Source organism: Phyllobates terribilis, unplaced genomic scaffold (assembly GCF_046119375.1).
Source record: "Phyllobates terribilis strain yellow unplaced genomic scaffold, ASM4611937v1 Scaffold_3__8_contigs__length_932513732, whole genome shotgun sequence".
Taxonomy (NCBI): Eukaryota; Metazoa; Chordata; class Amphibia; order Anura; family Dendrobatidae; genus Phyllobates; species Phyllobates terribilis.
Genome location: NW_027362763.1, coordinates 69,127,098 through 69,151,671, shown reverse-complemented (window position 1 = coordinate 69,151,671; position 24,574 = coordinate 69,127,098). Strand labels below are relative to the sequence as shown.

Below are 24,574 nucleotides of genomic sequence, written 5' to 3'. Positions count from 1 at the left end.
AGATGGACTAATAGAACAAGTCCCACACACAGCTAGAAGCCCAAATATTTTTTCAGAGGTAGATGCAGAAAAAAATTATATTCAGTTTGCAACCTGATGGAGGTCAGTATAGATGGACTAATAGAACAAGTCCCACACACAGCTAGAAGGCCAAATATTTTTTCAGAGCTAGATGCAGATAAAAATTATTTTGAATTTGCAATCTGATGGAGGTCAGTATAGATGGACTAATAGAACAAGTCCCACACACTGCTAGAAGGCCAAATATTTTTTCAGATCTAGATGCAGAAAAAAATTATATTCAATTTGCAACCTGATGGAGGTCAGTATATATGGACTAATATAACAAGTCCCACACACAGCTAGAAGCCCAGATATTGTTTCAGAGGTAGATGCAGAAAAAAATTATATTCAGTTTGCAAGCTGATGGAGGTCAGTATAGATGGACTAATAGAACAAGTCCCACACACAGCTAGAAGGCCAAATATTTTTTCAGAGCTAGATGCAGAAAAAAATTATATTCAATTTGCAACCTTATGGAGGTCAGTATAGATGGACTAATAGAATGATGCTATGCCCAAAAGGTTTTACTTCACTAGGTGCAGTAAAAATATTGGTATTCTATACACAGGTGGTGTAGCTTGCAACACAGATAGGCTACTCCACGGACTAACACACTCTGCAATAGGCCAAAAAGGATTAGCTTTGCTAGATTTAGCCAAATGCTGTGAAAAAAACTTGCACAGCACTGGCACAGACCTGCCTGGCAAAAACTGATAGGAACTGATGTAACTTAGTCCTGAAAAGGACTGCAATTACAATTAGTCTTTACTCCCACAACCTATCTATTTAAGAGCACAGACCTGCCTGATAAAAGTCGTAGGAAATGCTGTAACCTAGTCCTTAAAAGGACTGCAATCACAACTCTTCCCTACTCCCAAGCTATCTGTAGATTTGTGCAAAAATTGGCTTGAAATTAACAAGGTATAGCGCACACAGCAACAGCGGTGCCGTCTAACACATAGCTGCAGCAGTGAGAAAATGGTGGCGACGGGGAAAATGGCTGGGTCTTATAGGGCAAGGACATGTGACATACACTGCCAGTGACACATGCCCTTGCTTGTGTGAAAAAAGCACTTTTCTCCGTGTGTGCGCTGCTGATAGGCTGACAGATTGCACCTCCCCACTGTAAATGCGGGAAAGAGAAAAAAAAATGGAGATCTTCATTATTCCTTCAGAGATCCATCCCCTGCCCCTCCCCCCACCCCGCTGTACACTCAAACTGCTTATTAACATTAATTTTCATCATTACTGAGAAAAAATCCAGTTATGATTTTGGTGCACGAACAGTTATCGAACATAACCTCGAACAGCCGAATTTTTTTCAAATCGTTCGTGTTCGCCGAACGGCTCGAACACCGCCCAAAACAGCTCGAATTTGAGATTGGCGAACAGTTTGAGTCGAACAACGCTCATCTCTAGTGATAAGTGATTGGCTCTAACGTCCTGATATGTTATCTGAGCTTGGATCCACCTTGGACTCTTGTGGTATTCTTCAGTTTGCTTATGTACAAAGTCTCTCACGGGTGCATAAAAGCTTTCTTTTTGGTCATCTGAACTATCTCTTCTCTGTCAGAAAAAGTCCAAAAAGAAATTGAGCAAGTGATCGGATCGGCTCAACCTCATGTAGAACATAGGAAACAAATGCCGTATACGGACGCCGTCATTCATGAGATTCAGAGATTTGGTGATATTGTTCCTAGTAACCTCCCTCATGTCACTTCTGAAGATGTCACATTTAGAGGGTATTTTATACCAGAGGTAAAGTAACCTATGTCCATTGTGGTTATCGTATGTGTGTGTGAGTTTGGCAATTTTAAGGCTCTGTTCACACATGATTTCATAGTCACTGGTAAAGTTTCTGGCAAGTACTGTGCATCATATAGTGCTATTATTGCCATGACTTTGAAATGCGTGACTATAGGCCCACTTTGACCATTTGTAACCCATCCCCTTATCTAGTAAATAAAAACACAACACAAACTGCGTGACGTTGGAATGTAAAGGCCACAGCAGCCTCGTTTATTCAATAAACTACAGTAACAAACAGTCTTAAAATAACCAGCAAAAGGAGGGGGGGGGATTGAAGGTTCAACACCATTCAAATGTGCTACAACAACAGCTACTTCACATCACCCCCAGCCGCACCGCACCGGCTCTGGGGCACCCAGCTCTATGCTGCCCAAACCAAGTTGTCCAGCTGGGACCTAGCCCAGTAGGGACCCGCTTCCACTTTTGTAATAACCTTCAAAACATCTATAGAGTCAATCCCGGCACTGGACTCCCCCCGTCCTTCAGTGCAACCACCACCTTCAAAACCCTCCTCCTTTTACGCCAAATGCTGTGACATTTATAAACAAAATAAAATTACAAGAAAAATAAAATACAATAGGGCAGGCGGGATATTCCAGATAGTAGCTCCAAACGAGGAATTGACATCCCACTGCAGCACCCCCCTTTTATCTGGCTCCTAACGGAACCTCCCATAAGCCTATCTGGTTTAAAACATTTGCTCCCATACTCCTCCGATAAAAACTCCCCCTCAATCTCACACTTCTGCAACTTAACCCCTACCTCCAAACTATTGAGGCCTAGTAGACATACTAAGCCATGCGGCCCTCCCTTTTACTCCCCTTGTTAAGGGGGTGCAGTCCGGGCCATTACTTTACAAAGATGCTACATCAATTGACACCATCAAAGTCAATGAATGGTGTTCGTGACTGTTGGAATCCATATTACTGATCCCTGCTGGTCTCGAGAACCAGACTTGGATTTCCATAGTGTTATATTTGTTTTAAACTAAATGGAAAGTTGTTGTGGCCAAAAGTGACATGCAAGCCTTTGGCCATCCACATAATATAATAGGAAATATGATTTTTTCGGTCGGGCCACCTTCTTGCATCTGACCATGATCTAGGTAGGCACTTTTGTTGCTGGACGAGGGGTCCACATGGACACTCTGACTGGTCTACGCGTACCCTATGTCTTTTGATAAATGTCTATTATCACTTTGTGCTACAGTAGCTCTTCTGTAGGTTTTGAATCGATAGGCTAGCCTTGACTCCCTCATGTTCATCATTGAGACTTAAACATGACCCTGTTGCTGGTTCAATTGTGGTCCAGCTTTAAACTTCTTTTGGTATAAATCACAAAATACCTGAAACACATTACAACACCTTACATTTCAGTGATGCAATGACGCAGATATCTAAAGGTCACGACTTTATCATTGTCAAAATCATATCCTCACACTCATCCATTGATGTCCAATACATCAACTTCAAAAACTATAAAGTTGCTGTCTGTTGGCTGCACAGCCAGCATATGGCTTTTGCAGGTGAGGCTCCTTGAAATCAGAGGTGCGATTTACCAAAGCTTTTATGCCAGAAAACTGGCATAAAATAGTTTGAAAAGTCACAAAGTTTTTGTACAACTTGGCATGGTTCAAAAATGTTGTGACTTTTGGCGTTTTCTCGCTAGTTTGAAGCATCTGAGCCAAAATAGCCAGAGTTGAGAGGGAGCCGCGTGTTGGCTACACCCATCCATCAAATTCATCAAACATACCGGCATTTCTCTAGCAGGGCGCATGGAGACGCATGTCACTGAAAAGACACACCAAATTCATTAAGTGCCAAGAACCTGCTAATGAATTTGGTCATCATAATCCAGCAACACCAATCTCAATGAATTGGCCCTCATTTTCTTCATCTGCACAATCAGCAGTACCAAAAACCACACTGGAAAATCAAAACCACTGGTGTACAGTTTTGATGTATTTAGCTCTGCACACACTATTGCCTCACTATTTCATCAATGTTATGACTGGTGACTGATGTATATTTTACAATAATACATTTTTCCTGATACATTACATGACGTTTCTTCTTTAAAGGGCACTATTGTTATCCCATTGCTGCACTCTGTACTGAAAGATAAAGCTTGCTTTAAGAAAGCTGATGAGTTTTATCCAGAACACTTTCTTGACTCCAATGGAAACTTCTTGAAGAACGAGGCCTTCATACCTTTCTCATTAGGTAATAACAATCTTGGGTCTGGATGATAAATACGTTTAAATCAATTTAGGGAATTTTTGTGTGGCAGCTGCAATAGATTGTAGACAGTCATCAGATAAATGTCATGCACTAGGTAATAATGGAGTGCAGTCTCTTCTTCCTGAGACTGGGACGGCTCAGCTTTATGTGTGCTTAAGGTCTATCTATACAGGGCAATAATCAACAAATATAAAATACATTTGACTGCCGATCTCTTCTTTCATGCAGCCTAAAAATAATCATTTTCAGCAATACATCTGCCCATTTAAATAGGGGACATGCTGCTAGCACATAGTCATAGTCAAGAGTATTAGGATTGAAAAGATTGTATTAAAGAAGTTGTCCAGTATTTTATATTACCTCCCCCCCCCCCTCCAATGTATCCCCCCGGGACCCCTAAGAATTTTTCTAAATACCTTTCGTTGCTCTTTCTGCCTGTGGCTGCTCACAGGCATCACGTGACCCCGTGCTGACGTCACAACAAGTGAGGCGTGACTCAGCACTGGGTTCCCCGTGGTGGCTGCTGGGTTGTGGGCAGGGTTATTCCCCGCGTCACACCTAGCATCCACCACGTGCTTTTCCAATGAATGGGGAGAGGCAGAGCGCGTGGTGGATGCAGGGTGTGACGCTGGGGGTAACCCCGCCCACAGCCTGGCATCCACCATGGAACACAGAAGACAGAGACCCCCGGCTGCTGTCAGCACTTGTCGTGATGTCGGCGGATGTCAGAGCCGGCTGCAGCCGGGGATCACGTGATACCTGTGAGCGGACACCGACAGCGCCGCTCACAGGCAGTATCTGCAACGTAAGGTAATTACATAAATCCTTAGGGACCCCGGGGGATACATTGGGGGGGGGAGTAATATAAAGTACTGGACAACCCCTTTAAGGATTGATGGTCCCTATACAATGCTTATTGGACTGTGGATCTTAAATAAGCGATGATTGAGTTATTTTATTTTCGTGTAAACCTGCCTTTGCTATTCTGATGAATCTAGGTCTCCAGCAGTATAATAGATCTTTAATTAACTTGCATACGCTCTAGCGTTAATAATGACTCTGCTCATCTTGTCCCATTGTAAACAGCAAAGCTGATAAGCAAATTACAGAAAACAGGGAGCATCAGTCAATTTGAAATTCAGTGAGCTTCATTGCACAGTAAATGCATACTCATTATTAAAACTCAGACTAAGCCCAACATAAAGATTATTCCTTGTAGCTTTCTTCATATTTTTTATCTCTATTTACCCCTCTTTGCTTCCACCTTCACACGGCTTTATAGGTAGTCTGTAACGGGTCTGGGAGGCGGAACCTCTGAGCAACTATACAAGGGGGCGGTCCTTGTAAGGAAGCGGGTGGCTCCCAGGGAAGACGGGCAGGTAGTCACGGCAAGTGACAGGGACAGTCTCTGGGTAAAAGGGCAGGTAGTCACGGCAAGTGACAGGGACAGTCTCTGGGTAGAAGGGCAGGCAGTCACGGCAAGTGACAGGGACAGTCTCTGGGTAGAAGGACGGGTACTCACGGCAAGTGACAGGGACAGTCTCTGGGTAGAAGGACAGCAGGCAGGTGACTGGTGAGCGCTCCCAGGTGAGCGGGCGAGAGTCTCTGGACAGGCAGGTGGTCACGGCAAGTGACGGCAGAGCCTCCAGGTAGGCTAGCAGGCAGGTAGCAGGTGAGCGCTCCCAGGTGAGCAGGCAAGAGTCTCTGGACAGGCAGGTGGTCACGGCAAGTGACGGCGGAGCCTCCAGGTAGGCTAACAGGCAGGTAGCAGATGAGCGCTCCCAGGTGAGCAGACAAGAGTCTCTGGACAGGCAGGTGGTCACGGCAAGTGACGGCGGAGCCTCCAGGCAGGCTAGCAGGCAGGTAGCAGATGAGCATTCCCAGGTGAGCGGGCAGGCTGGTCCATAGACAGACTGACAGGTGTCGGAAGGCAGACCGTCGGACTGCAGGCTTGAAAGCAGGTAAACGGATATCAGGCAGGTATCAAGCAGGAATCTGACAGGTGACTGGCAGGTAACTGGTAACGGGACCTAAGGGCTGAAGCAGAGTGAAGGCTTTGCAACAACATTGCTTGGGCACCTCCATTTTGGAGGAGGTGCCATATATATGGTGAGGTCCTCCGGCCATTGGCCGGGGACTCCTTAGGACGGCGCGCGCGGCCCCTTTAAGAGAGGGGGAGCGCGTGCGCGCCCTAAGCACAGTGGCAGGGAAGCAGCGCGCGCTGCCAGCAGAGCGGGAGGAGGACGCCGGGCACGGAATGGAGAGGTGAGGCGAACAGCGTCCCTGCCTAGCAGGAGGCAGGGACGTCGACGCTACAGTACCCCCCCCCCTTTAGGCCCCCCTTTTTTAGGCCAGACAGGAATTTATCAAGGATGAGAGGGGCATGGATGTTCTCCCGGGGCTCCCACGTTCTCTCTTCAGGACCAAACCCCTTCCAATCTACCAGAAAAAAGGTTTTTCCTCTTACCCTTTTGGTGGCCAGAATGTTCTCTACCTCAAACTCGTTTTCAGCGGAAACCGGAGCAGGAGGCGTACCTGTAGACTTGGAAAAAGAGTTAAGTACCACGGGTTTGAGGAGAGATACATGGAAGGAGTTAGGGATTAGAGATGAGCGGTGTTCGACTAGAACTGTTCGCCAATCTCAAATTCGAGCTGTTTTGGGCGGTGTTCGAGTTGTTCTACGAACCCGAACGATTTGCAAAAAATTCGGCTGTTCGAGGTTATGTTCGATAACTGTTCGTGCACCAAAAGCGTGTCCTGCATGTCTGGCGCTATTTAGAGCACCAACCATGCAGGGATTGTCTGCCACTCACTGTAATGCCACAGCCATGGTGGTTGTGGCATTACAGTGATTGCCCAAATCGATGGGAACAGTGCCAACAGTGAAACATGAAAAGCCGGCAATTCAGCAGCGGCATACACCGGTACCCGACAATTTAGAACCGAAAGAATAGAGCTTCACACATAGATTAGATAGATATAAACATGTCAGCCACATATATACGAAGTACAGTGAAAGTGCTGCTTACTGTACTTGTCATTTAGCGTAAAGGATTTATCAAAAAAAATAATAGTGTTTTCATGCACCGTCTCTTTAAAAAAGCCGGCCGGCAATTCAGCAGCGGTACCCGACAATTTATAACAGACAGAATAGAGCTTCACACATAGATTAGATAGATAGAAACATGTCAGCCACATATATACGAAGTACAGTGACAGTGTTGCTTACTGTACTTGTCATTTAGCGTAAAGGATTTATCAAAAAAAATAATAGTGTTTTCATGCACCGTCTCTTTAAAAAAGCCGGCCGGCAATTCAGCAGCGGTACCCGACAATTTAGAACAGACAGAATAGAGCTTCACACATAGATTAGATAGATAGAAACATGTCAGTCACATATATATGAAGTACTGTGACAGTGCTGGTTACTGTACTTGTCATTTAGTATTAAAATAAAGGATTTATTATTAAAAAAATTGGCGTGGGGTTCCCCTTAATTTTAGGCTCTAGCGGAGGTTAAACAGACGGCTGGGGCAGATGTTTGAAGCCTGGGAAGGGGGTAATACCCACGGAGCTTCCCAGGCTACTAATATCAGCCCCCAGCTGAATACATAGCCTTTACTAGCTATTAAAATGGGGGACCCCCCCAAAAAAATGACGTGGGGTCCCCCCTAATTTAATAGCTAGCAAAGGCTAGGCAGACAGCTGGGGGCTGATATTAATAGCCCAGGAAGGGAGCCATGAATATTGGCCCCCTCCCAGGCTAGAAACACCAGCCGTCAGCCGCCCCAGAAATGGCGCATTCATAGGATGCGCCAATTCTGGCACTTAGCCTCGCTCTTCCATGCTGCCCTGGTGCGGTGGCAGGGGGTAATAGGGTTGGGGTTGATGTCAGCTTATAATGCCAGCTGACATCAAGCCCAGGTTAGTAATGGAGAGGCGTCTATAAGACACCCCCATTACTAACCCCATAGTCAAAGTTAAAAAAAACACAAACACCCAGAATAAAGTCCTTTAATTGAAATAAAGACACAATCCTTTATTGTTCTAAATTAAACCATACTTACCGTCACGCCCATTGCAGCTGAAGCCAACGATCTCCTGCAATAAAAGAAAAATAACAAAGCAACCTCATCCTTACCTTTCCATGGTTCCCACGACAGCTTCAGCTCTGCTACATCGAGATGACAGGCTGGACCGCAGCAGAACGCTGCCATCCAGCCTCTCATCCCGCAGACACTGAGAAGCGCAGGCTTGCTTGCGCTGCTCAGCGTCTCTCTGTGACGACATCCAGATGAGCCGAGTTCATGTCCAATGAACTCGGCTCACCTCATGCACGTCACTGACAGCGTGGGAAAATTCTCACGCTGAAGCGGTGAGTGCAGGAGAATTCTCCCACGCTGTCAGTGACGTGCATAAGGTGAGCTCATGTCCAATGAACTCAGCTCACCTCCTGCACGTCACTGACAGCGTGGGAGAATTCTCCTGCACTCAGCGCTTCAGCGTGAGAATTCTCCCACGCTGAAGCGCTGAGTGCAGGAGAATTTTCCCACGCTGTCAGTGACGTGCATAAGGTGAGCTCATGTCCAATGAACTCAGCTCACCTCCTGCACGTCACTGACAGCGTGGGAGAATTCTCCTGCACTCAGCGCTTCAGTGTGAGAATTCTCCCACGCTGAAGCGCTGAGTGCAGGAGAATTTTCCCACGCTGTCAGTGACGTGCATGAGGTGAGCCGAGTTCATTGGACATTAACTCGGCTCATCTGGATGCCCTCACAGAGAGACACTGTGGAGCGCAAGCAAGCCTGCGCTTCTCAGTGTCTGCGGGATGACAGGCTGGATGGCAGCGTTCTGCTGCGGTCCAGCCTGTCATCTCGATGTAGCAGAGCTGAAGCTGTCATGGGAACCATGGAAAGGTAAGGATGATGTTGCTTTATTATTTTTCTTTTATTTCAGGAGATCGTTGGCTTCAGCTGGAATGGGCGTGATGGTAAGTATGGTTTAATTTAGAACAATAAAGAATTGTGTGTTTATTTCAATTAAAGGACTTTTTTCTGGGTGTTGTGTTTTTTTTAAATACTTTACTAGAAATTCATGGTGGTCATGTCTAATATTGGCGTGACCCCATGAATTTCGGGCTTAGGGCCAGCTGATAATACCAAGCTGGCCCTAACCCCTTTATTACCCAGTGAGCCACCGCATCAGGGCCCTGGATGAGTTGGGTACAGCGCCAGAAGATGGCGCTTCTATGAACGCGCCATTTTCCGGGGTGGCTGCGGACTGCAATTTGCAGCGGGGGTGGCCCAGAAAGCTTGGGCCTCCCTGCTCTGCGGATTCCAGCCCCCAGCTGCCTAGTTGTACCTGGCTGGACACAAAAACAGGGCGAAGCCCCACGTCAATTTTCTTTAAATTATTTCATGAAATAATTAAGAAAAAAAGGGCTTCCCTATATTGTTGTGTCCGGCCAGGTACAAATAGGCAGCTGGTGGTTGGGGGCAGCCCGTTCCTGCCTGCTGTACCTGGCTGGACACAAATATAGTGTGAAGCCCCACGTCAATTTTTTTTAAATTATTTCATGAATTTCCTGAAATAATTTAAAAAAATTGAAGTGGGGCTTCGCACTATATTTGTGTCCAGCCAGGTACAGCAGGCAGGAACGGGCTGCCCCCATCCACCAGCTGCCTATTTGTACCTGGCCGGACACAACAATATAGGGAAGCCCTTTTTTTCTTAATTATTTCATGAATTTCATGAAATAATTAAAAAAAATTGAAGTGGGGCTTCGCACTATATTTGTTTCCAGCCAGGTACAGCAGGCAGGAACGGGCTTCCCCCTTCCACCAGCTGCCTATTTGTACCTGGCCGGACACAACAATATAGGGAAGCCCTTTTTTTCTTAATTATTTCATGAATTTCATGAAATAATTAAAAAAAAAGTACGTGGGGCTTCGCCCTATTTTTGTGTCTAGCCAGGTACAACTAGGCAGCTGGGGGCTGGAATCTGCAGCGCAGGGAGGCCCAAGCTTTCTGGGCCCCCCCCCCGCTACAAATTGCAGTCCGCAGCCACCCCGGAAAATGGCGCGTTCATAGAAGCGCCATCTTCTGGCGCTGTACCCAACTCATCCAGGGCCCTGGTGCGGTGGCTCACTGGGTAATAAAGGGGTTAGGGCCAGCTTGGTATTATCAGCTGGCCCCAAGCCCAAAATTCATGGGGTCACGCCAGTATTAGACATGACCGCCATGAATTTCTAGTAAAGTATTTAAAAAAAACACAACACCCAGAATAAAGTCCTTTAATTGAAATAAAGACACAATTCTTTATTGTTCTAAATTAAACCATACTTACCATCACACCCATTCCAGCTGAAGCCAACGATCTCCTGCAATAAAAGAAAAATAATAAACCAACCTCATCCTTACCTTTCCATGGTTCCCACGACAGCTTCAGCTCTGCTACATCGAGATGACTGGCTGGACCGCAGCAGAACGCTGCCATCCAGTCTGTCATCCCGCAGACACTGAGAAGCGCAGGCATGCTTGCGCTCCTCACTGTCTCGCTGTGACGGCATCCAGATGAGCCGAGGTCATGTCCAATGAACTCGGCTCACCTCATGCACGTCACTGACAGCGTGGGAAAATTCTCACGCTGAAGTGCTGAGTGCAGGAGAATTCTCCCACGCTGTCAGTGATGTGCATGAGGTGAGCTCATGTCCAATGAACTCAGCTCACCTCCTGCACGTCACTGACAGCGTGGGAAAATTCTCCTGCAATCAGCGCTTCAGCGTGACAATTTTCCCACGCTGTCAGTGACGTGCATGAGGTGAGCCGAGTTCATTGGACATGAACTCGGCTCATCTGGATGTCGTCACAGAGAGACGCTGAGCAGCGCAAGCAAGCCTGCGCTTCTCAGTGTCTGCGGGATGACAGGCTGGATGGCAGTGTTCTGCTGCGGTCCAGCCTGTCATCTCGATGTAGCAGAGCTGAAGCTGTCGTGGGAACCATGGAAAGGTAAGGATGAGGTTGCTTTATTATTTTTCTTTTATTGCAGGAGATCGTTGGCTTCAGCTGGAATGGGCGTGATGGTAAGTATGGTTTAATTTAGAACAATAAAGGATTGTGTCTTTATTTCAATTAAAGGACTTTATTCTGGGTGTTTGTGTTTTTTTTAACTTTGACTATGGGGTTAGTAATGGGGGTGTCTTATAGACGCCTCTCCATTACTAACCTGGGCTTGATGTCAGCTGGCATTATAAGCTGACATCAACCCCAACCCTATTACCCCCTGCCACCGCACCAGGGCAGCGTGGAAGAGTGAGGCTAAGTGCCAGAATTGGCGCATCCTATGAATGCGCCATTTCTGGGGCGGCTGACGGCTGGTGTTTCTAGCCTGGGAGGGGGCCAATATTCATGGCTCCCTTCCTGGGCTATTAATATCAGCCCCCAGCTGTCTGCCTAGCCTTTGCTAGCTATTAAATTAGGGGGGACCCCACGTCATTTTTTTTGGGGGGTCCCCCATTTTAATAGCTAGTAAAGGCTATGTATTCAGCTGGGGGCTGATATTAGTAGCCTGGGAAGCTCCGTGGGTATTACCCCCTTCCCAGGCTTCAAACATCTGCCCCAGCCGTCTGCTTAACCTCCGCTAGAGCCTAAAATTAAGGGGAACCCCACGCCAATTTTTTTAATAATAAATCCTTTATTTTAATACTAAATGACAAGTACAGTAACCAACACTATCACTGTACTTCATATATATGTGACTGACATGTTTCTATCTATCTAATCTATGTGTGATGCTCTATCTTTCTGTTCTAAATTGTCGGGTACCGCTGCTGAATTGCCGGCCGGCTTTTTTAAAGAGACGGTGCATGAAAACACTATTATTTTTTTAAATAAATCCTTTACACTAAATGACAAGTACAGTAAGCAACACTGTCACTGTACTTATTATATATGTGACTGACATGTTTCTATCTATCTAATCTATGTGTGAAGCTCTATTCTTTCTGTTCTAAATTGTCGGCTACAGATGCTGAATTGCCGGCCAGCTTTTTTAAAGAGACGGTGCATGAAAACACTAATATTTTTTTTAATAAATCCTTTACACTAAATGACAAGTGCAGTAACCAACACTGTCACTGTGCTTCTTATATGTGTGACTGACATGTTTCTATCTATCTAATCTATGTGTGAAGCTCTATTCCTTCTTGTCTAAATTGTCGGGTACCGGTGTATGCCGCTGCTGAATTTGCCGGCCGGCTTTTTTAAAGAGAGTGTCTTCTGAGCAGTTTGTCAGCTTTTGGACACCTTTGCAGGTGTTTTCTATGTGTTTCTATGTGTTTTTGTTTGCCTGCCATTGGTTTTAACGGTGTTCGACGGTGTTCTAAGGTGTTCGACGAACAGTTCGACGAACAGTTCCTCGAACATCCCGGTGTTCGACGAACCGAACCGAACCCGAACACTACGGGGGTGGCTCAACACTATTAGGGATCCGCAAGTTGGCCGGGAGTTTCAATTTATAGGCCACTGGGTTGACTTGTTTGATAACTTCTAGTGGGCCGATTAACCGAGGTCCTAACTTGTAGGAAGGAATCTTGAGCCGGACATACTTGGACGAGAGCCAGACTTTATCTCCAGGACTGAATTGTGAAGAATCCAGGCGTTTTTTGTCAGCGTATTTCCTCATCCGCTCGGACGACTGAAGGAGTGCGGATCGGGTACTCTCCCAAATGGAGGAAGATTTGCTAACGAGAGATTCTGCAGCCGGATTGTCCACCGAGGTGGAGACGGGAAATGGGATCCGAGGATGCTGACCGAAGACTACAAAAAACGGGGATCTGGAGGAAGATTCGCTCTCGTGATTATTGTAAGAGAATTCGGCCCATGGCAGGAGATCCACCCAGTCTGAATGGTGGGCATTAACGAAGTGCCGGAGGTAACTGGTCAGGATCTGATTGATCCGCTCCACCTGACCATTGGACTCTGGGTGGTATGCGGAGGAGAAGTCCAGGGTGACGTCTAGCAGCTTACTTGTGGCTCTCCAGAAGCGTGAGGTGAACTGAACCTCACGATCCGACACGATGTGGAGGGGCAGGCCATTGAGACGGAAGATGTGGCGGATAAAGTCTTTAGCCAGCTCGGGTGCAGACGGGAGGCCTGGCAGGGGAATGAAATGAGCCATTTTGGAAAAGCGGTCTGCGACCACCCAAATGACCGTACAACCGGCAGAGACAGGGAGATCTGTTATGAAGTCCATAGCTATATGCTGCCAGGGGGCAGCAGGTACTGGAAGAGGAAGGAGGCGACCGGCTGGCAGTTGTCTCGGAACCTTGTTGCGGGCGCAGGACACACAGGCAGAAAAAAAGTCTATTACGTCCTTGTGCAGGGTAGGCCACCAGTAGTGCCGGGTGATAAGCTGGAGGGTCTTCTTCTGACCGGCATGGCCAGCAAGCTTAGTCGAGTGACCCCAGTGTAGGATCTTCTCCCAATCAGGTACCGTTACGAACGTCTTACCGGGAGGGAGATGATTTAGACTCACGGGGGCCACCTGCATTACTCTGGCGGGATCGATGATGTGTTTAGGTTCCTCCTCAAGATCAGACACCAGGAAGGATCGGGACAAGGCTTCAGCTTTGATGTTTTTGTCAGCCGGGAAAAATGAAGAACAAAATCAAAGCGAGCAAAAAACAAGGACCACCGGGCTTGGCGCGGGTTAAGTCTCTGGGCACTCTGGAGGTAAGCCAAGTTCTTGTGGTCCGTGTAAATTATTACCAGGTGAAGAGCCCCCTCAAGCAGGTAACGCCACTCCTCCAATGCCAGCTTAATGGCCAATAATTCTCGGTCTCCTATAGAATAGTTGCGCTCGGAAGAGGAGAAGAGTTTGGAGAAGAAGCCGCAAGTTACCATTCTCCCGGAAGACGATTTTTGGGTAAGTACCGCTCCGTCTCCAGAGGAGGAGGCGTCAACTTCCAGGAAGAATTGCTTGTTGCCGTCCAGGCGATGCAGCACCGGGGCGGAAGAGAAAGCCTGTTTTAAGGAAAGAAAGGCTTCCTCAGCTTCGGGCGGCCATTCTCTGGAATTAGTGCCCTTAAGGGTGAGCGCAGAGATTGGGGCAGTCCAGGAAGAGAAGTGCGGTATGAAGAGGCGGTAGTAGTTGGCGAAGCCCAGGCACCGCTGAATAGCCTTCAACCCCTCTGGTCGAGGCCACTTCTCGATGGCAGACAGTTTCTCAGGATCCATTCGTAGGCCGGTCTGAGAAATTATGTAGCCCAAAAACGGAAGCGAGGTCTGCTCAAAGAGGCACTTCTCATATTTAGCGTAAAGGTGGTTCTGCCTGAGCCTGAGCAGAACCTGACGAACATCCCTCCGGTGTGTGGGGAGATCCGGAGAGAAGACCAAGATGTCGTCCAGGTACACCACTACGCAGGAGTAAAGAAGGTCCCGGAAGATGTCATTGACCAACTCTTGAAAGACGGCGGGAGCGTTACAGAGACCGAAGGGCATTACCAGGTATTCATAGTGGCCGTCCCGGGTGTTGAATGCCGTCTTCCATTCATCCCCCTGACGGATACGGACCAGGTTATACGCCCCACGGAGGTCCAGCTTGGTGAAGATTCTAGCCCCCCTCAGACGGTCAAATAATTCCGGAATGAGCGGAAGGGGGTATTTATTCTTCACCATGATCTGGTTAACGCCTCTATAGTCTATACAGGGACGGAGTGAGCCATCCTTCTTTTTGACGAAGAAGAAGCCTGCTCCCGCCGGGGAAGTAGATTTCCGGGTGAATCCCTGGGACAGATTCTCCTCAATATATTCTGACATGGATCGGGTCTCAGCAGCGGACAAAGGGTAAATGCGCCCACGGGGAGGAGTAGTGCCGGGCATCAGGTCGATTGGGCAGTCGTATGGTCTATGAGGGGGTAATGTCTCTGCCTCCTTTTTATTAAAGACGTCCGCATATGACCAATAAGGAACCGGAAGACCAAGTAGATTGGCTGGAGTAGGATAAGGACGGACAGGATGGACGGGAACTAAACAAGTCTTATGGCAGTCTTGTCCCCAGCGAAGGACTTCTCCGGTCTGCCAATCAAGCACGGGTGCATGTTTCTGAAGCCAAGGTAGGCCTAGCAATAGAGCGTGAGAGAGTCCAGGCAGAACATGAAAGAAGATGCTCTCAGAGTGCAGCATTCCCACCTGCAGGGTTATGGATTCGGTGATGAGTTGGATGGGATGTGGTAAGAGGCCCCCATCCACGGCAGCGACAGATAAGGGTACGGCTAGAGGTTTGGTGGGAATGCGGTATTTCTCTACCAGAGAATGAGAAATGAGATTTCCGGCAGCTCCAGAGTCAAGTTGGGCTAGTTCAAAATAACGTTTCTCCCCGCAGATGATAGAGACCGACAGCAACAGGGATGGAGAGGGTTTACTCTTGTCTAGTACGACCTCTCTGAGCGATCCTAGACACAGGCGTTTCCCGACCTCTCCGGACAGGAACGGATCCGGTGCTCCTTACTGCCACAGTAGAAGCAGCTCCCCTCGGCACGGCGTAACTCTTGACTTGTTTTGACCATCTTGGTCTGGTCGACCTGCATAGGCTCGCTTGAGTGCGCCTGGGGAGTAGCAGGAGAAGGGACAGGTTTCTGAAAGGTAGGGGCTAGACGTGGAAACCTCCTCTCATGGGTGACCTCTTTGGCGCGTTCCGGGAACCGGATGTCAATCCGGGTGGCAAGAGTTATTAAGTCGTCGAGAGTGGTAGGTATGTCCCGACCGGCGAGTTCATCTTTAATACGGCCGGACAGACCCTCCCAAAAGACAGACACCAGGGCGTCGTTATCCCAGGCCAGCTCCGAAGCAAAGGTACGGAACCGTATGGCATATTGGCCCATGGTGAGATTTCCTTGATGGAGACGTAGCAGAGATGATGCGGATGAGGTCTTCCGTCCGGGTTCGTCGAAGACTTTCCGGAAAGCCGTGAGAAAGGCTGGTAGGTTGGACACCAGGGGGTCTCCTCTCTCCCATAGAGGATTTAGCCAAGCTAGTGCCTCCCCCGTGAGATGGGACATGATGAAGGCTACTTTGGCCCGGTCGGAGATAAACTGGTGGGACAGGAGTTCAAAATGCAGGGTGCATTGGTTTATGAAGCCCCGAGCTTGAGCGGGGTCGCATCCGAAGCAAGGAGGTGCAGAAAGCCGGGGTCCGGGGCAGGATGCCATGGTATTGGTGGGCAGCGGCGCTGCCGGGCTGCGAGTCATGACACTAGCAATGGTTGCTGGTGGAGCAGTCAGAGTGTTCTGGCGAGAGTTGACATTCCGCAGATGACTCAGGATGGACTCCTGTTGGGACCTCTGACGGGACAGTACATGACATAGGTCTGGGAGCGAGGGAGCTTGGGTGCCACCGGGTTCCATGGCCCGAGCAAACTGTAACGGGTCTGGGAGGCGGAACCTCTGAGCAACTATACAAGGGGGTGGTCCTTGTAAGGAAGCGGGTGGCTCCCAGGGAAGACGGGCAGGTAGTCACAGCAAGTGACAGGGACAGTCTCTGGGAAAAAGGGCAGGTAGTCACGGCAAGTGACAGGGACAATCTCTGGGTAGAAGGGCAGGCAGTCACGGCAAGTGACAGGGACAGTCTCTGGGTAGAAGGACGGGTACTCACGGCAAGTGACAGAGACAGTCTCTGGGTAGAAGGACAGAAGGCAGGTGACTGGTGAGCGCTCCCAGGTGAGCGGGCGAGAGTCTCTGGACAGGCAGGTGGTCACGGCAAGTGACGGCAGAGCCTCCAGGTAGGCTAGCAGGCAGGTAGCAGGTGAGTGCTCCCAGGTGAGCAGGCAAGAGTCTCTGGACAGGCAGGTGGTCACGGCAAGTGACGGCGGAGCCTCCAGGTAGGCTAGCAGGCAGGTAGCAGGTGAGCGCTCCCAGGTGAGCAGACAAGAGTCTCTGGACAGGCAGGTGGTCACGGCAAGTGACGGCGGAGCCTCCAGGCAGGCTAGCAGGCAGGTAGCAGATGAGCGCTCCCAGGTGAGCGGGCAGGCTGGTCCATGGACAGAATGACAGGTGTCGGAAGGCAGACCGTCGGACCGCAGGCTTGAAAGCAGGTAAACGGATATCAGGCAGGTATCAAGCAGGAATCTGACGGGTGACTGGCAGGTAACTGGTAACGGGACCTGAGGGCTGAAGCAGAGTGAAGGCTTTGCAACAACATTGCTCGGGCACCTCCATTTTGGAGGAGGTGCCTTATATATGGTGAGGTCCTCCGGCCATTGGCCGGGGACTCCTTAGGACGGCGCGCGCGGCCCCTTTAAGAGAGGGGGAGCGGGCGCGCCCTAAGCACAGTGGCAGGGAAGCAGCGCGCGCTGCCAGCAGAGCGTGAGGAGGACGCCGGGCACGGAATGGAGAGGTGAGGGGAACAGCGTCCCTGCCTAGCAGGAGGCAGGGACGCCGACGCTACATAGTCCTATTCTTATCTGCTAAAACTACATTTCTCAGCATCATTTTTTCTCCTCAGTGCTGCAGATACCTCTCCTTTATCCCATGTGCTCCTGACTAGCCTCACCTCTCTGAGTTATTATCCAGCTAATCTAAGTGTAAAACCCACCATATGCTTCTATGCACTCTCTGCTCCTGTATAGTACTTTATCCGATTTTATTTTCTCTCATCTACAGTACAGACCAAAAGTTTGGACACACCTTCTCATTTAAAGATTTTTCTGTATTTTCATTACTATGAAAATTTTAGATTCACACTGAAGGCAACAAAACTATGAATTAACACATGTGGAATTATATACTTAACAAAAAAGTGTGAAACAACTGAAAATATGTCTTGAATTCTAGGTTCTTCAAAGTAGCCACGTCTTGCTTTGATGACTGCTTTGCACACTCTTGGCATTTTCTTGATGAGCTTCAAGAGGTAGTCAACGGAAATGGTCTTCCAACAATCTTGAAGGATTTCCCAGAGATGCTTAGCACTTGTTGGCCCTTTTGCCTTCACTCTGCGGTCCAGCTCACCCCAAACCATCTCGATTGGGTTCAGGTCTGGTGATTCAGGAGGCCAGGTCATCTGGCGTAGCAATCTATCACTCTCCTTCTTGGTCAAATAGCCCTTACACAGCCTGGAGGTGTGTTTGAGGTCATTGTCCTGTTGAAAAATAAATGATGGTGCAAATAAACGCAAACCGGATGGAATAGCATGTCACTGGAAGATGCTGTGGTAGCCTTGCTGGTTCAGTATGCCTTCAATTTTGATTAAATCCCCAACAGTGTCACCAGCAAAGCACTCCCACACCATCACACCTCCTCCTCCATGCTTCACGGTGGGAACCAGGCATGTAGAGTCCATCTGTTCACCTTTTCTGCGTCGCACAAAGACATGGTGGTTGGAACCAAAGATCTCAAATTTGGACTCATCAGACCAAAGCACAGATTTCCACTGGTCTAATGTCCATTCCTTGTGTTCTTTAGCCAAAACATGTCTCTTCTGCTTGTTGCATGTCCTTAGCAGTGGTTTCCTAGCAGCTATTTTACCATGAAGGCCTGCTGCAAAAAGTCTCCTCTTAACAGTTGTTGAAGAGATGTGTCTGCTGCTAGAACTCTGTGTGGCATTGACCTGGTCTCTAATCTGAGCTGCTGTTAACCTGCGATTTCTGAGGCTGGTGACTCGGATAAACTTATCCTCAGAAGCAGAGGTGACTCTTGGTCTTCCTTTCCTGGGGTGGTCCTCATGTGAACCAGTTTCTTTGTAGCGCATGATGGTTTTTGCAACTGCACTTGGGGACACTTTCAAAGTTTGCCCAATTTTTTGAACTGACTGACCTTCATTTCTTAAAGTAATGATGGCCACTCATTTTTCTTTACTTAGCTGCTTTTTTTCTTGCCATAATACAAATTCTAACAGTCTATTCAGTAGGACTATCAGCTGTGTATCCACCTGACTTCTGCACAACACAACTGATGGTCCCAACCCCATTTATAAGGCAAGAAATCCCACTTATAAAACCTGACAGGGTATACCTGTGAAGTGAAAACCATTTCCGGTGACTACATCTTTAAGCTCATCAAGAGAATGCCAAGATTGTACAAAGCAGTCATCAAAGCAAAAGGTGGCTACTTTGAAGAACCTAGAATATAAGACATATTTTCAGTTGTTTCACACTTTTTGGTTAAGTATATAATTCCACATGTGTTAATTCATAGTTTTGATGCCTTCAGTGTGAATGTACAATTTTCATAGTAATGAAAATGCAGAAAAATCTTGAAATGAGAAAGTGTGTCCAAACTTTTGGTCTGTACTGTACATCAGTATATTTGCTTTGAGATGCTACATCATTAGCTAGTTCTAGCAGAGATCAACTCTCCTATACTCTTCCACAATGACAATGTAGAGCTGTGTTTGTTACATAATGTTCATAACAATTTTGTGAAGCTGAAAATGCCGCTCTATTGACGCTTATGTTAGTATATAATACTCTGTCATATGAATCCATGGAATGGCATTTGCAGTTTCAAATTACTGATCTCTCAGCACCAGGAAACAAATACTGTTCATCTAGTTTCAACCCTTCTATACAGCCCATCTTGCAGTATACCTCTCCACTCAGTTCCATGTATACAGAGCCCCATCCTGTATTATATCTCTCCTTTCAGCTGTTGTATATATCTAATCCTGTATAAAATTTCAGCCCCCTGCAAAGAAGCCTCATTCTGAAGTATCGCTCTTCTTTCAGCCCCTCTATGCAGAGTGCTATCTTGCAGTATATGTCTTCTTCCAGCCTCCTATAAGCAGAGCCCTATCTTGCAGCATATTTATCCCCCCTGTATTCAGAACACCATCCTCCAATATATCTCTCCACTCATCTCCCTGTCTACAGAGCCCCCATCCTACAATATTTCTCCTTTCAGCCCCCTGTATACAGAGGCCTATCCTGCAGTATATCACTCCTCTCAGCCTCCTGTGTACAGCTCCTTCATACAGTATAATACTCCTTTCAGTTACCAGCACACCCACACCCTGCTGCTTCCTGATATGAGCTGTCTGTACTGAGATGAAGGAGGCACAATTCCTTTCCATGACATCATCCCTCAAAGTATAATTTCCATTCTAGACACATCCCAAAGGAGAGCTATGCTGATAGAAAGCCAGCCTAGAAAGATTGCACTGCGCGTTATCAACCAGGTTCATGGGAAAATGTTTACAATTTCAACTGTTGGCTAATTAGAGCCTCAAGTGTCATCGTTAGATGTATGAAAGGTGCAAAGAGGGACAGATTTAAATATGGGTTATATTGGCACAAATGAATAAATATATGTGTACATTGTTATAACCCTATGAGTAAGAATCAAGAAAAATATAAAAACATTATAAAACAGTAATATAAATGATGGGCCCATAATAAAAACAATGTAGAAGTACAAACAAATTATGTTAGATTTTGAGCATGTAACATACCTTTCACCATAAAAGGAAGAAAATAGTTTCAGGTAAAAACTCTCACACATTCAAGTACATAATCCATTTACAGACTATGAGGTTATTCAGTTTACCTGCAGCCATTCCAAAAATTGCTGTCCATGCATAGATGTAATGTCTTGCCTAAAGCCAGTTTCACATGTCCATTCAAGGTCCAGGACAACCTTGTGTCTTCTAACTTGAACTCAACATACAATGATGCTAATGACACTCTTAAATTTAGGTCAAGAAACCCATGATGGTCAAGGCATCATGATCCATATATGGACTGTATATTTTTTTATTGTGTGAAACCAGCTTCAGTCTGTGTATGACAGTTTTTTCCCAGTTTTTGTTGCCCAAAGACTCCTTACCTGTAGGAACTCCACAAGAAGAGTAATTTCTTTCCAAGGTCTCGATTCAGAAAGAATCCTAAAAACGTAGTATTAATTTCAAAAACTTTGCAATTCTCTTTTAACATTTTTTTCTTATTCTTAGGAAAGAGAAGTTGTGCTGGGGAAACATTGGCTAAAATGGAGCTATTCCTGTTCTTCACTTCATTATTACAAAATTTTACATTCCAGGCCCCTCCCGGGGCAAAATTGGACCTTACACCTGGACAGGGGTCTAATAATGCTCCCCAAACACATGAAATCTGTGCCATACCTCACTGATAGACTTTTCTTGGGTAAACAATGACGAAAGTCCATTATTCCACTGATTATTTGATTAACACAAATTCCAGCCACTAAGGGTTAGAAAGAGTTTAAAAAAATATTATACACATCTCTCCTCAGCCCTCCCCACACCTGTTCCGCTGCCACCAGTTAACCAAGCGGCTCCTCCATCTTCACTTTTTTGTCTTTTCCTGTTTTCGTGCCTCCAGCAATGTCATCTTTACAAGACCCCACACCACCATGCATGGCACTGCAATTAACGACATGCATTTTGGCACATGTAACCATGGGTAAGTGATCATGTCATTAATGTTAATGGCATATGTATCAACCCACGTGACGACATGCAACCTAGTCAAGAACGGCAGCATTGGAGATCAGGAAACAGAACAAGTGAGAAGACAATATAGAGTAGACAAAGGAGACAAATAGAGGACCTTTTGTGAGAAAACTATGGGGATGGCCAAGGAGTGGTGAGTATCAGAGTTTTTTGGTGTCGATAACAACCCATTCAATCTACACAGGCAAAGAAATCAATCCATGGATGTGCATAAATTAAGTTATGTGTAATAAAGAGAAATGAAACAGGGAAAAGTATTGAACACTAGTGATGATCAAGCATGCTCGCCACTGCTCGGTACTTGCCCCAGCATCTCAGTACTCGAGATGCTCGGAGCTGGCCGAGTACTTGCGCAATGCTCGGGTGAGAGCTCGGGTCCCCGTCCTGCATGTTTGGCGCTATTTAGAGCACCAATCATGCAGGGATTGTCTGCCACTCACTGCAATGTCACAGCCAAGGTGGTTGTGGCATTACAGTGATTGCCAAAATCGATGGGAACAGTGCTCAGTGAAACATGAAAAGCCAGCAATTCATCAGCGGCATACATCGGTACCCGACAATTTAGAACAGAAAGAATAGAGAATCACACATATATTAGATAGATAGAAACATGACAATCATATACATAATAAGTACAGTGACAGTGTTGGTTACTGTACTTGTCATTTAGTGTTTAAATTAAAGGATTTATTTTAAAAAAAATTGGTGTGTGGTTCCCCGTAATTTTAGTCTCTAGCGGAGGTTAAGCAGATGGCTGGGGCAGATGGCTGGGGCTACTAATATCAGCCCCCAGCTGAATACCTAACCTTTACTAGCTATTAAAATGGGATGGAAGGAGAAGAAGATCTGCTACCCACCAATGAGAGTTACAGACAAGCAGTGGGGGCGCTTCTGTATATAGCAACCCCAACTCGTCAAGATATTACAGCCACAGTTGGAATTCTCTGCTGTCGTCTAAGCAAGCCACGCCAAAGAGACTGGAATGCAACTAAGAGAATTCTACAATATCTTAAGGAAACTCAAAGGCTAAATCTTTAGATATCTGCATCAGGAGATCTCACTCTCAGAGGTCATGTGGATGCAGATTGGGCTGGAGATGCAAGTGATCGGAAATCAAGTGGTTACTTGTTCAAGTTAGGAGAAAATTCAATTTCTTGGTCCAGCAGAATACAAGTGTCAGTCGCATTGTCTTCTACAGAAGCAGAATATGTGTCAGGTGCTTATGCAAGTCAAGAGGTTATGTGGTTGAAACAACTTTTGGAAGATTTCGACAAGCCAGTAGCTCAGCCAACAGTTATCTATGAGGACAACCAAGGATGTATTAAACTTGCCAGCAGTGAGAAGATTAGTGAAAGGACTAAACTAGTGATGAGCGAGCACTAAAATGCTCGGGTGCTCGAAGCTCGGGTCGAGCACATTGGAATACTCGGATGCTCGACCCGAGCAACGAGCCCGATGTAAGTCTATGGGAAACTCGAGAATTTTTCTGGCGGTCCCCCCCGGGAGTCTGCAGAAGGTCAAAAATTGCCCAAATCGATGGGAACAGTGCTCAATTAAACGTCAGGCAGGCAGAATATATAGGCAGACAAGCAGGCAGGTTATATAGGAGGGTGCATGAAAAACATAACAAGGCACTTGGAACAAACCAGTGCCCTCCGATTTTCATGCACCCTTCTCTTTAAAAAAGCCGGCTGGAAATTCAGCAGCGGCCTACACCGGTACCCAACAATTTAGAACAGAAAGAATAGAGCATCACACATAGGTTAGATAGATAGAAACATGTCAGTCACATATATAAGAAGTATAGTGACAGTGTTGGTTACTGTACTTTTCATTAAGTGTTAAAATAAAGGATTAATTTAAAAAAAAAATTGGTGTGTGATTCCCCATAATTTTAGTCTCTAGCGGAGATTAAGCAGATGGCTGGGGCAGATGTTTGAAGCCTAGGAAGGGGGTAATGCCCACGGAGCTTCCCAGGCTACTAATATCAGCCCCCAGCTGAATACCTAGCCTTTACTAGCTATTAAAATGGGGGACCCCAAAAACAATGACATGGGGTCCCCCTATTTTAATAGCTAGCAAAGGCTAGGCAGACAGCTGGGGGCTTATATTAATAGCCCAGGAAGGGTGCCATGAATATTGGCCCCCTCCCAGGCTAGAAACACCAGCCGTCAGCTGCCCCAGAAATGGCGCATCCGTAGAATGCGCCAATTCTGGCACTTAGCCTGGCTCTTCCCACTGCCCTGTAGCGGTGGCAGTGGCAGTGGAGTAATAGGGCTAGGGTTGATGTCAGCTTATAATGCCAGCTGACATCAAGCCCAGGTTAGTAATGGAGAGGCATCTATAAGACACCCCCATTACTAACCCCATAGTGAAAGTTAAAAAAAACACAAACACCCAGAATAAAGTCCTTTAATTGAAGTAAAGACACAATACTTTAATGTTCTAAATTAAACTCTACTTACCGCATCGCCCATTCCAGCTGAAGCCAACGATCTCCTGCAATAAAAGTAAAATAATAAACCAACCTTATCCTTACCTTTCCATGGTTCCCAGTATGGCTTCAGGTCTGCTACATTGACATGACAGGCTGGATCGCAACAGAACGCTGCCATCCAGCTTGCCGTGCCGCAGACACTGAAAAGCTCCTCAGTGAAGCTCCTCGGTGTCTTGCTGTGACGGCATCCAGATGAGCCGAGTTCATGTCCAATGAACTCAGCTCACCTCATGCACGTCACTGACAGCGTGGGAGAATTCTCCTGCGCTCAACGCTTGAGCAGGAGAATTCTCCCACGCTGGGATGGCTTATGAAAATACAGAAAAATCTTTAAATGATAAGGTGTGTCCAAACTTTTTGTCTGTACTGTATATATATATATATATATATATATATATATATATATATATATAAAAGCAAGTCCATATAATATATTAAATCATCCAGGGAGGCCTGGGTAGGAAGTCTCAGATAGTCCAGGACAAGATACGGAGTCCAGAAGTCCCGA

General features: G+C 46.8%; 1 protein-coding gene and 1 long non-coding RNA gene across 3 annotated transcripts in view; one reads left to right on the top strand and one right to left on the bottom strand.

The window, feature by feature from the left end:
- Nucleotides 1–4,661, bottom strand: part of LOC141258830 (uncharacterized) — a 153,384-nt gene extending 148,723 nt beyond the window's left edge. For both annotated transcript variants that reach the window (XR_012318340.1, XR_012318339.1), the window contains exon 1: nucleotides 4,529–4,661. This is a non-coding gene — a long non-coding RNA (uncharacterized lncRNA). The remainder of the gene's footprint in view (nucleotides 1–4,528) is intronic.
- Nucleotides 1–21,226, top strand: part of LOC141258828 (cytochrome P450 2B11-like) — an 83,452-nt gene extending 62,226 nt beyond the window's left edge. The window contains exons 7-9 of the mRNA XM_073673994.1: nucleotides 1,637–1,821; nucleotides 3,953–4,094; nucleotides 21,051–21,226. Coding sequence (XP_073530095.1) covers nucleotides 1,637–1,821; nucleotides 3,953–4,094; nucleotides 21,051–21,226 — 503 coding nt within the window. The remainder of the gene's footprint in view (nucleotides 1–1,636; nucleotides 1,822–3,952; nucleotides 4,095–21,050) is intronic.
- The last annotated feature ends 3,348 nt before the right edge of the window (nucleotides 21,227–24,574 follow it).